Source organism: Helobdella robusta (assembly GCF_000326865.2).
Source record: "Helobdella robusta unplaced genomic scaffold HELROscaffold_18, whole genome shotgun sequence".
Taxonomy (NCBI): domain Eukaryota; kingdom Metazoa; phylum Annelida; class Clitellata; order Rhynchobdellida; family Glossiphoniidae; genus Helobdella; species Helobdella robusta.
In genome coordinates, this window is record NW_008703981.1 from 438,260 (window position 1) to 450,940 (window position 12,681).

Genomic DNA, 12,681 nt, shown 5'->3' on the forward strand with positions numbered 1-12,681 from the left:
TATATATATATATATATATATATATATATATATATATATATATATATATAATATATATATATATATATATATATATATATATATATATATATATATATATATATATATATATATATATATATATATATGTATGGTACGACCATAGAGTGTTATCTTACGACCATAGAGTTTTATATTACAACTGGATAATACCATAGAGTTTTATCTTACGACCATATATTCTGTACGTTTGTTTACTTACGTTTAATACTTTAATTTTAAATAGCGCGTATGTGGTTTTGTTTTGAGATATTTTATCACCTCGATAATTGCATATTATAATTATTAAAAACTACATATAATTGAGTTTATTAAATAAAACATGGCGGACATGCAATTTCCATCCTTGCTGTCCAAACTGACGGACCCACTTTGGTTTCAAGTTGAGAAACCTGGGGACGAGGATTCCGAACTTACGAAACTGGAAGATGAACAAAGAGAGTCGGTAAGCTCATTTAAATGTTATTATAAATTTGTCTTCTTTTCATTTCACCATCATATGAATTTGATAATAGATAATTTGAGATAGCACTCTGACTGCTCATTAATAAGACTATACTAGGCCAGGGCATAGAAGATTATTTTACTTTTAGTTTTACTATATATTATTATATAATTATCTGCAAAGTGTAGAGGAACTGACTGCCCACAACCCATTTATACTAGTTTTTAATATTAGTTTTGTTTGGTTTTTGTTAAGTAATCTGTTAGTGTTAGGTTAATTAGTAATTTAGTTAGATGAATTTCATGTTGGCTTTTTTGCAATATTCTGATTGTCTTAGTTATCATATAGTAAATAAATAATTATAATACAATACTACATTTTTCATACATTTACATTTCAACTTTTGAGGAGGTTAAATATTTTTATCAAAATTAATCGTTGTTTTCAGTTGCAGGCCATCATTGATAAGTACAACAGTGTGGCACCAATTGGAAAACCATCCACAGTACTTTATTTTATTAACTTTAACTTTAATTCACTTTTTAAATTTTACAAGTTTTGAAATGATAAAAATCATTAATAATAACTGGAGTAATGTTGACAAATTTATCAGGCCACTCCAGAGGAAGCAGACGATCAGGATGATGATGTTGATGGTGATGACATGAGTGAAAGTGACAATGAAGATGAGTTGGACACCGACATGATCGAAGAAAGAGAATCTGGTGATGAGGTAATATAATCGTGTAAGCCTCACTTTAATGAATAAGATTAGTAACATTCAAATGTCTAAATGTCTGACTTGTGTATTCATTTATAATTTATTCATTGGTGCTTGGACAACCAATGCCTTAGTACTTGCATACAGGTAAACTGATCATTAATAATAAATTATATTAACATTAGCTTAAGAGTAATCAAACTTACATCACCACCTAACAAATGTTTAATGTTCAATAAAGTTGAAAAATGTAATGGGAACATTTACCCATAAAATTTGTTTCAGTTCTACAGCTGAAAACATACTTGAAATTTCAATTTTCAGAGTACAGCAGTTTGACAGAAAAATCAAAACAACATCTGCCTCACATTTTTGTACTTTATTTCTACATATTCTAAAAAAAATAGGAAAAAAAACAATTGCGTTATATATTTTTGTACATTTGTCTAATTTACGTTCAAAAGCGTCTTGTTTTGCGTTTGCATGCCATTGTCCAGTTCACATGTCAATATCCTGCTAGCAGGCTTCCACTTCTGGATTTGGATCTTTCCTGTGTGCCACCCAGGATTTGAAGACATCTCTGAAATTTTTCACAATGATTTTTTATTACAAATTGTTCCAAATTATTGTTAACGAATTAACGAGAATTATTATTAAAAATGAACAAACGAGACTTGTTGAGTTGTGATTGTTATCGTATTGTTGTAAATCTTTGATTCTCGTAACTACCAACATCGATGTTATAACTTCAAAGATCTCTATATTCCAACACCCTGTTGTAGCTTCCAACGATCGTCAAGTTATCGTTATTCAGTAGGTTCAAGATTTCCGATAGATGAACAAAACTGCTTCAAGCGTAAACTATTTCGGACGTTTGTTTGAATGCCAATAGTAATAGAAACACCAAACTAACCACAATTACAACTTCGTTTCAAATCTCGCTAGTATACCAGATATTTTCACAATCCAAAGGTTACAAATAATCATGATAATAATTGGCTGAAATTGATCATACAGCGCAGTCTAAAATTCCCGCGGTTTTTTCAAATTGTTTAAGTTCTTTAAGAGCCCAGTAAGATATCAATAAATAGCGTTCATAAATGACTAAATAAATAACAAGAAACGTAAAAAAAATGTAAAAAATTCAATACTAAGAATAAATTAACATATAAATTAAAAAAGATGCACAGACTTAAAGAAATATGATACATGGGCGTCAAAACTTAATGATAGGTAAATGTGAAAATATAATCCATAACAGGTAGCTAGACGATGGATGGATGGTTAGATGCATGGATGGATAGTTAGTTAAATGAAAATGAATAAATGAAATGGATGAGCTAATGAATCTCAGAAAAAAAAAGATTTTCAGAGACTGACTTGCAGTGGCTGACGACGCACTGTGTACTGCAGTAGTCCAAGTTCCACCTCGTGTCATTGATTGCCCTGTTCGAACACCCCTCTCTCACGCACATTGGTTGGTTCGCTGGCCTCGACTGCCGAATGGATGGGCAAGTTGGAAATAGGTTGGTTGGATAGTTGAATGGATGGATAATTAGTTGAAATAGAAAATTGATGGACGAATAAAATTAAATTAAATTAAAGATTGATGGATGGATAATAATAAGATGGATAGATGAATGTTCGAGTGCATGGATTAAGTGAAATAGATATAAGATTGGTTTGTATTGTTTGTTGTAAATGTCTATTTAGGGTTCTATTTTTTTGTCATATTTTAGATTTACACAGGATCTTTATCTAAAGAAAGCCTTTTAATGTTGTCACTATCATTCAAAGAAACAAAAATTATTTTTATAATTTTAAAATTATTAATCATAACAATTATTAAAGTCTTCAAATTATAGTAAATTTTAATAAACAGACCTGAACCATTTCAGTTGAGGATGCAGACGGTTTTTTCCTCTCCTTTGGCTTCTTTGTCTGCAATTTATCATTCATCTTTCCTGAATCATTTGACATTTTCTACAAAAAATTGGAAAAAAATACATTTAACTATTATTTTTTTTTTCAGTATGTTTAAGTTTTTTTATAATTGAAATAACGCAAGAACAAAAAAAAATCATTGGAAATTTATTTACATGTAAAATCATATTGATAGAGGTTTGTTGTATGAAATGTATTGGAGAGCAGTATTAAGAGGTCAATAATTTGAAAAAATCAAAAAATCATTCAACTGTAACAATAAAAAAATAAAGATCGTGCAACAACAACAACAATAAAGTGCAATGATACAATAAATAATATAAATAATACATTAAACACAGCACATCAACTGTCTAATTTCAATCACATCACACCAATCACATCACATTAACAAATCAATCACCTTTCTCTCCTTTCTGGCTTTCAGTTTTTCAAGATCAGCCAACTTCTCATAGTACTGATCAGTGATTTTGTGTTACAAAAAGTTAGTAGATTGATATAAGAAAATGTCTATCACAGATTTCACATTCAACAGCCAGCTTGATCATCGTTCAATCCAAGAAGAAACAAACAAAAAAAAAACAAAAAGAAAAAAGAAACAAATGAAGCATACATAGGCCAAGAAAAGAATGGCGACCTCTGTGATATCAACATTTTATTTTTATATCTTCCAAACCCAGACACTCATTAATTTAAACAGCTAAGTCCGGAAGATACAAAAAAAATTAGAAAATCGTGAGGCTGTCGTGCCTTGATATAGATACAGACAGTGGCTGATCTAGGAGGGGCAGTGCCTCCCGTTGAGAGCAGTTATTGTATTAAAAGTCAGAAAAGTCATTGTTTTAACCAAAAAGTTGTTTAGGATCCGCCACTAGATACAGGTAGAATTTTGCATATAAACTTGCTTAGAGAACATACTTGCTTATGTTTGTCCTCCAGTTCATCCCACATTTTGGCAACAACATGCGCAACCTCACTGAATGTTACATCAGGTTTCTGTTCCTCTATGGCTGCCTGCGTGTCTCTGAAGAACAATCCATAACTGGAAATTGGCCTGTTTGTTTGTAAATATGTGTTTGTGTGCTCGATTTTGTACGTTTATATGTCAGTTTATGTTTTTTATGTTGTTGTATATGTTTGAGTGATTTACGTTGTTGCAAATTTGGTAGTTGTGAACAATGTGATAAATGCATGTTTTGTTTGTTTATTTGTTTTTTCAATAAAAATGTTTTATTGATTGATCCAGAAAGAAGTTTACGCTCGAATTCTTACAATTCAGCATAAAAATTAAATACAGTGCTAAAATATTTGAAAATAGTTGTAGATGAGTGGATATATTCTTGGAAAAGTGAGAATAAATTATGAAAAAGATGTGAAATGTTTAAAATAAAAAATGAATAATATGGAAAATAGTTGACTTAGTCTGCTTGTTTCTGATCTTTAACTTTTTCTCATCCTGTTTAACGGGGGCAGGCTCCTCTTCGCACTCCTCCTCCTCCTCCTCCTCCTCCACCTCGACAGAATCATATGAATTATTTACAGGGTTGTACCTTTTTAGACTTTCATATGACTGTGAATTAAATGTTCAATAATTTAATTCAAATTTGATATTTGAATTATATAAATTTAAATAAACTGAAATGATGTGCAGACTGCGACCTATGAAAGTATGCAAATTTTTAGATGACCATTTCTTACTGAAAAGAAAGAAGTTATGAGAGTTTCAAATAGGAGGAAAAAAATCAAAAGTAAAAAAGTAATTTTGACATACTGGAGAAAAGTCACTAACAACAGTGGTTTCTTCATTTTCGTTATCATCCCCGTCAGCTGAATCTCTGCCAGGTGAGCAAGACATCCACAATGTGCTTTCTTCCTGTGTGTCTCCAATGACCTCCTCAACCTCATTCAAGAAAAAATCTGGATCAGGTTCATAGTCAACTTCACAACCGTTGTTGTCGTTGTGGTCGTCGTTCGAGATGATCTGCTGTAGCACTTGCTCTGTTGTATATACTTTTGCACTTTTTTGTAGTAGTTGGTGTTGTTGTTTTGGTTGCTGGATTAGTTGATGCTGTTGCTGAAAGTGTTGTGGTTGATTGACTTGTTGAAACTGCACTTGAACTGGCTGGGTCTGACTTTGAAATTGAAGAAATTGATTACTAAATGTCTGTTGAGGTTGTTGCTGAAACACCATCTGCTGCTGTTGTTGGACTGTAAATTCGTGTTGTTGTGTCGGTTGTGATGCTATGATGAATTGTTGCTGGAACTGTTGCCGAGGTTGCTGCTGCTGCTGCTGTTGTTGATGAAGGATCATTTGTGTAGGTTGTCTGTTCGACTGCATGGCTGGCTGATTCAATGTAGTAGTACCTCTCATAAACGTCTGAATTCAATTTTTAGTAAAAATTAAATTAATTTTACAAATCCATAACAATTTAAATTTTATTACAATGTTATAAATTTTGAAATTTTAATTTAAAAAAGTTTTATTTAAAAAAGTTCAAAATTATGAAAATGTGATAAATATAAAAATAGAACAACTTCAAAAATTGAAGTCCTTCCAGCAGAACCAGACATATCCAGTCTGAAATTTATGAAAATCAAACAAGTTAAAGTTTGTTGAATTATTATCTATTATTGAGTTAATTAAATTTTAAGTAAATGTTTTCTAAATGTAAAAGTAAAGTAAACTAGTAGAGTCTCTAAAACTCTAACAACTAATTACTAAGAAGTAGTAAAAAAAGTAATTAGTAAACATATATATTAATATTGACTTAGTGTCTTAGTCTTAAAGACTTTAAACTTATATATATATATATATATATTATTGTTGATTTATATAAAAATAAAATAAAATTTATAAAATAAAGTAAAATTTATAAAATAAACTTAAAAATATTTTATTTTCAAATTGTTGATGGTTAAGTTTAAGTTAAATGTTAAAAGTTGACTGATGGATGAAAAAAACAAATTTAATATTACACACCTGAAAATGGACAACAAATCCGAAAAGCTTAACTTAGAATTTGTCAAACTAAACAATTAGAAATCAAAACAAAACAAAAACTAAATTAAGACGTACAAAAATTAAACCAAATATACAATCGCCAACAATATAATGAACGAATAGAGAACCAAAACAAACGTTAGATAAGCTCGATATAAGGCAATCGTTTTCTTACACGCAACTTTAATCGCGGATGCTAATAAAAATGACGTCACTCTATGCCATATATATATATATATTATATCCATGCTCCGCTCGCATCGATAAACGAGGTCACCAAAATTTTTATCATTGTAAATAATGATTAAAATATGTAAATTAATAGGTATACACAAATGGTAAGTGTGTGTGAATTTCGTAATGTTTGTGTGTGTCTGTTTATTTATTTGTCTGTATGTGCCTGTTTGTAAAAATGTATATCCGGCGCATTTAAGCGTTCGGAGAGGACCGAGGGCCATATCCCCCTCCCGTTGTCAGCAGTGTTGTTATTAAAAGCCAGTAAAACTCAGTTTTTTGGCAGGAATATTTATCATTTTTGGTCTTTAGACAGGAATAGATATCAATATGAACTACGCACTATTTTTAATTAAATTTAATTAAAATAATTAGATTATTTTTAAGAATGTAAAATCAAGCTGGTAGTTTTTTTTACAAAATTTATGTAGTAGGTATTCAATTTTCTTAACATAAAAATGTATAATTTGGTAATCAAAATCTTTATTTTTTTATATATAGTATCTTGAATCGCTTGAATCGACCGAACAGGTATCATTATGTTTTACTATAGTTCGATTTTTTTAAATGTGGCGGTAATATAGTAAATCAGGCTGGTGGTCTTATATTAGATTTATGTAGTACTTTAGTTCCACAGCATGAAAATATATAATTTGGTAATCGAAATCCCGTCGTTTTTGATATATAATATCTTGAATCGAGAGAATCGTTATCATTGTATATTACCTAAGTTCAATTTTTTGAAATGCTGGGATAATATAATGAATTCAGTTGGTAGCTTCTTACTGGATTCGTGTTGTACTCAATCTTCCGAGCATGGAAATGTATAGTTTGATAATGGAACTTTCTACCTCCTTCTCCTTATCTAACTACTTCTCTATCATTTACGAGGTTCAAAGTGGACGTCAGGACCAATCTCTTTGTAAGATTCATTGAGGATCGCTGTTGAACATCGCGGAAATAGCGTTTTGAAAAACAAATTGATTGACTAGTTGTTTATAATTCACACATTTTTATTAACAATTGATTGTTTTTGGCAGCTCCATGGTGTTTTCGGTGTTGTTTAAGGAGTTAAATTAACTTTTAGCGTTAGGTAATTTTGTGCTGAGTCAAAACAAGCTCTGCTTATAAAAGTTTCTTGTATTTCGCCAAACTTGACGATTATGGACGGTAATTTAATAAAAGAAACTGAAAAATATTTTAAGTTCTATAATCAGCATCACAAACAAATGCGTCAGTGGTTTTACAATCATGAAAAGCTTCTCTCCCAGCTTAATTACAGCAGTAACATTAATTTTAGTAGCATTTCTTCATCAAATTCAAATGTAGGTAATAATAACAGCAGTCAACCATCTTCTAATCAAGATTCTGAAAACATCAAACAAAGAAATAGATCTCAAGCCTATTTGCTGAGAAAAAAAGCCAAAAAGAAGAAAAAACGGAAACAAAACCAGATGGAACGTAGGAAACTTAATGAAAGTCTCAGCAGTAGTAACCCTTTGACAGAAAATGATGATGGCGACGACGATGAGGAATATGAGATGCATATAAGTGAAGAGATGAGGCAGTTTTTTGAAATATCAGCAAAACATAGAGAAGAAAGAGGTGATTTTTACACCAAATCCATTTTAAAACATAATTTAATATTTCAATTAAATTAATTAATTTCTATGATAAAATATTTAAATAACTCAAAATTTTGCTAATTTCTACTAGATAAAGTGCCAAAAAGTCAACATCATCACCAAAAACTGGAGACAGACACTGAAAATAATGACAAATCTCAAAGCAATGAGCCTCCTGACACAGAATTAGCGGATGACACAGACCTGATAGAAAAACCAGGTGAAGCAAGGATGAAAGAAATGAAGGAGTTGTATGGCAAAGGAGCAGCCAAGATATATGCCATGGAGACTGCTATGCAGTTAACCTTTGATCGAAACTTTGACCAAAAACTTCCAAAATTTTGGCCAGCTTTACCTCTAAACCTCAAATTTGATTGATGTATTTTTGTATTATATTTTAATTAAACAACAGTAGTGTTGTGTTTAAGTGTAAAATTCAATTTATAACAAGAAATAACAAGTAAAATCAGATTACTTGACAAACATTTGTTAAAACAGTACTAAAGGGAGAACAAATGAAAGCAATTTACGATTTGCATACTCGTGTCAAATTGTCTATTAGTGACAAGGATTAAGATTTTTGCAATTGTAATCCGCAATATAATAAAATATAATGATGTTAAAGCAGGCATCAATCAAGCAGTTGCTTGTGCAGAGTGTTGCACAGACAGTGATCTGGAGATGTAGTTCCAGTACTCAACTCTAATCGTATCATTTTCGATGAGGGTGTCGCACAGCTGCAGAGCTTTTTTCAAGAGTTCTTCCTTGTTGGCTGAAGCTTCCTTTAATGCATCTTCAAGGCATTCCACCATAAATCCCAGTAAGTAGAACGACCTGTATAAGTAACATTTATTCTTATTAAAATATACTGGCTTTTCTTCTTACACTAGTAAGGATGCATATTTTCTAGATTTATTCATAGAAAATTTATTATATTGCTAAAAATAATTTTATTAAATTGTAGCACATAGTTTACATATCAGTAATAGTTGACCTGATATTATCTTTGTAGAGTTTATCACAGAACTCCATAATTTGGGAAAATTCAAATTTGCCCTTGTCTGACAATATTCCTCTCAAATAATTCCATGGACTTTCATTGTGAGGTACTTTAAGAATTTGCTGTGTTGTGTACTCCAGCTCCCTAAATCAAAATATTAATTTTAGCCTGATTTAATGAATTTCCATCATAATAACGTATGCTGTGAATTCAAACATTAACTCAACTCAACCCATAACCTATGCACAATCTGAGAAGGCAAATAATGCAAAAGATTGCTCATGCCAAAAGTATGAATTTGCATAAATTGGTAAAGTACAAATAAATGAACAGGATTTTAAAACATCAGATTCGTGCTATTTAAACTCGCCATCCTCACATACAAGTTATTACATAATACATCTCAACCATCATATCTTCATCAACTTATATCTCGTTCATCAACTCGTCAACTTCGTTTGTCTTCATATATTCAGTTGCATCAACCTGTCAGCAATTCATCAGTTGTCAACAAATGTTTTACACACAATTCTTCTTTCAAATGGAATGGTTTAAATCTAGTTGAACGTCAATTATCAAATTCAACCTCTGTACAACTTCATCTGTGAAACCAGTTGTATGAGCAATGACAAAGTATCTTTGGTTCCATGCAGAATTGTTTCTCACATCATTTTTTATTAGCTTACTGACAAATTCTAATTCATTTTCCCATAAATTGAATTTTGTTAAAATCCACTGCCTTGAGGATTAAAATTAAAATGAAGACTGAATTAAAACTTTATAAATGTTTGATCACTGATTATATTAAAGTAATTAAATGAATGGAATAAAGTAAACACCTGTGTTGCCATGCGTGGTAGTTCTTTGCATCATCTTTTAAAATTTTCTCAATAAATTTCAATTCCTTTGAGGCATCATTTAACCATAACACAATTACACTGCGATGATACCAAACCTTGATTTGCAATTTTAAAAAATAACTATATTTTTGTTAAAATGAATAATAATTAATGGCCTGCCCAACTAAGTTACCACTAAGCTATCTTCTATAAGTATAATACAAAAATAATGTAGAAACTAAAAAAAACAAATTAAGTAAATAAACCAAACTAATCGTTCATAACCTTTTTTTATTTTATTACATATTTAATATTTATAATTTATTTTATATAATAATAATTGCATATGCAATTGCATACTACTAGGACAAAAAATAGAAACCTGATAATTTTTTGGGTGCTCTTCAATTATTTCAGAAATGTAGTCCAACTCCTCATTGAGATCTTTATTCAATTCTTTGAGGAGCAGGCGTCGATGCCTCCACACTGTGTAGTTCGCCGGATTCTGACCTGCGGCGTCGGTCGTTAAGTCAAACGCACGCTCTGATATTTCACCAGATTTTAAAATTGCGCGGAAATAATCAAAAACATCTTTAAACTTGTCGGAATAGGCAATCTGGACCACGGTAAAGGGACCATCATCCTGGGAAACTGGGGTGACATCCTTCCATTCCTGCCTTTCTCTATAAAACACGTACGGATCTTCCGCAGAATCCAATTGATCCATCGTGCCTTCTTCAGCCATGTTAATTGTATCAATTCAATTTAACTCAACGTTCATAAGAGGAATAATCAAATTTCAGAGATGTTCGTTCATTTCAAAGTTGTTATTAAAGAAGAACTTACAAATTTAAATTTATTTTGTAAAAAATTTTAAATGAGCCAAATTTTTTTCATCAATAAAACTAATAAGTTCAAAATATTAAACAAAAATTCAATATTTAAAACACTTTATCGAATACTGAACATTAGTCAAGCGCGCGGAAAAGTTTCATTATAAAATTGCGATTTTGGCAAATGATGATTGACTTTTTTGTAAGAAGTAAAGTAAAATTATACAGACATAATTTGTGCAATTAATGTAATGGAACATGCTGATGTAATCTTTTAATGTTTTAATGGATGTCTATTATTTAAAGTACAACAACCTTAGTTACAGTCCAACTTTGTTTGTCAGTCCTACTGATGGCACTGCTTTGGAATTTTATCTGTCGCCACATAAACATAAGTCTGACGTCAGAGCTCTCATTGAAGTAGAATTTGAGAGTTTAAATTTCATCAAATTTACCCATTTTTATTTAATTTTAATAATTTATTTTATATCAATATAAAATGGAATCATATTTAATACTTTGAATTAATAAGTATGATAAGTTAAGTAAGTTTAATTTTTAATGTAATTTCATTGTATTGTGTCCAGTAATTATTTATTTATATAAAAACAGAAGGGTGGTGGAAAAGTGAACAACAGCCAGGAGAGCATAAAGTAGGATATGGAAATTTGGATGTGAAACTATCTTACTTTTCTCAATTTTAAAAGAATTTGTCTCTTGTATATTAAAAAAAAATAGTTTGTTGTTTGTCGGATTAATCTGACCATATCATTTTGTGTATCAGTGCATACTTTTTGGTATATATATTACATTTTTTTGTATGTTGTATATTGTTTTGTATATCGTTCGTTATATTATTCTTTTGCATATATATCAAAACTTTTTTGTATGTATCATTCATTTGTATCTAATTATGTAACTTTTTATTTATCTTGAAAATAATTTTGTCTAATAGGTTACTCTATCCTGATTGCACAGCTCAAAGTAATGGCCTCGTCTCACTTCACTTCATCTTGGATTCAATTGAGAAAAACAGTTTGCAGGACATTAATAGTTATTAGTATTGATATGTTTTATTTTCCTCTTTTTGTTTATTCATTTCATCAAAATTACAATTATTATGTTTAGTTCCGCTGTTCTTTTTATAAAAATGTGATTTTTTTGTGATTGTTCTTTTGTTTGAAATCTAATTTAGTAAAACCAAACATAGTGTAAAGTTAAAGTCATTAAATACTGGTAATTTTTATTTCATTTATTTATGCATGTGAATTTTTGTTTTTTTTTTCATTTTTGAAAATTTTAAAGGTAATTTTTTCAATTCAACAGTGTTCAATTGAAGCATGCTTTCTTTGATGAGCCGCCGAATAAGAAAATTAAATTGTCTTCAAATCTGCCATCTGATAGGTATCATTGATGAATGAACACCACTTTTCAAGTTCATTTTTGTGAAAAATCTTTACAAAAATTTTCCACTTAGTAGGAACAAGTTCTCTTCATCGGAAGATGTTGCCATATTGAATTATGTCCTTAAAGATAACAAGTATGTCAATGCCGGTGGTAACATCATTTGGCAAAAGGCTGAGGAATTAAAGGTCTGGAAATATTTTCCATCCAGATTTCAGTTGCTTAATTCAATTTGTTAATGTTTACAGATCACAGACCACCCTTGGCAGTCTATGAAAGACCGCTTCCGACGTTACATTTTGAATAACTTGAATTCATACCACACTGTTGAGCGGGAATTGAGGATCTTATTAGCCAAGCACTTCAGCATTAGTGTAAAAATTGAAAAACCACCAAAGCCTCTTTATTTCCTTCCAGGTAACAGCGGAAAATCATGTTCAACAAAACAGTCTATTGAGGCTAGTAGTGATGCAGAGAAGAAATCAGATTCCAGAAGGCAGTCGTCAAAGAATAATGAAACCACATGCCATATCAAATACATTGATTACGACGGCAATCCACCTTGTAGCAGCAAATCAATGAATAGAATTGATTGA

At 30.5% G+C, this 12,681-nt stretch overlaps 5 protein-coding genes across 5 annotated transcripts; 3 read left to right on the top strand and 2 right to left on the bottom strand.

The window, feature by feature from the left end:
• Positions 1 to 361: 361 nt before the first annotated feature.
• Positions 362 to 1,226, top strand: HELRODRAFT_170437 (hypothetical protein; the record flags this gene model as incomplete). Its single annotated transcript, XM_009016265.1, has 3 exons — positions 362 to 484; positions 939 to 989; positions 1,098 to 1,226. The coding sequence occupies 3 exons, from the start codon at positions 362 to 364 to the stop codon at positions 1,224 to 1,226; spliced, it is 303 nt and encodes a 100-aa protein (XP_009014513.1).
• Positions 1,227 to 1,721: 495 nt separating this feature from the next.
• HELRODRAFT_170438 (hypothetical protein) lies at positions 1,722 to 7,317 on the bottom strand (the record flags this gene model as incomplete). The annotated part of the gene is made up of 9 exons (XM_009016266.1): positions 1,722 to 1,785; positions 2,586 to 2,701; positions 3,090 to 3,188; positions 3,553 to 3,606; positions 4,068 to 4,203; positions 4,595 to 4,719; positions 4,921 to 5,526; positions 7,009 to 7,110; positions 7,255 to 7,317. 9 exons carry the CDS (start codon positions 7,315 to 7,317, stop codon positions 1,722 to 1,724), a joined length of 1,365 nt encoding a protein of 454 aa, XP_009014514.1.
• A 296-nt stretch (positions 7,318 to 7,613) lies between these two features.
• HELRODRAFT_170439 (hypothetical protein) lies at positions 7,614 to 8,387 on the top strand (the record flags this gene model as incomplete). The annotated part of the gene is made up of 2 exons (XM_009016267.1): positions 7,614 to 7,989; positions 8,101 to 8,387. The coding sequence occupies 2 exons, from the start codon at positions 7,614 to 7,616 to the stop codon at positions 8,385 to 8,387; spliced, it is 663 nt and encodes a 220-aa protein (XP_009014515.1).
• Positions 8,388 to 8,430: 43 nt separating this feature from the next.
• On the bottom strand, positions 8,431 to 10,575 carry HELRODRAFT_110647 (hypothetical protein; the record flags this gene model as incomplete). The annotated part of the gene is made up of 5 exons (XM_009016268.1): positions 8,431 to 8,843; positions 9,004 to 9,153; positions 9,596 to 9,748; positions 9,849 to 9,964; positions 10,231 to 10,575. The coding sequence occupies 5 exons, from the start codon at positions 10,573 to 10,575 to the stop codon at positions 8,645 to 8,647; spliced, it is 963 nt and encodes a 320-aa protein (XP_009014516.1). The 3' UTR covers positions 8,431 to 8,644.
• Positions 10,576 to 11,668: 1,093 nt separating this feature from the next.
• Positions 11,669 to 12,681, top strand: HELRODRAFT_170441 (hypothetical protein; the record flags this gene model as incomplete). Its single annotated transcript, XM_009016269.1, has 3 exons — positions 11,669 to 11,716; positions 12,118 to 12,273; positions 12,334 to 12,681. The coding sequence occupies 3 exons, from the start codon at positions 11,669 to 11,671 to the stop codon at positions 12,679 to 12,681; spliced, it is 552 nt and encodes a 183-aa protein (XP_009014517.1).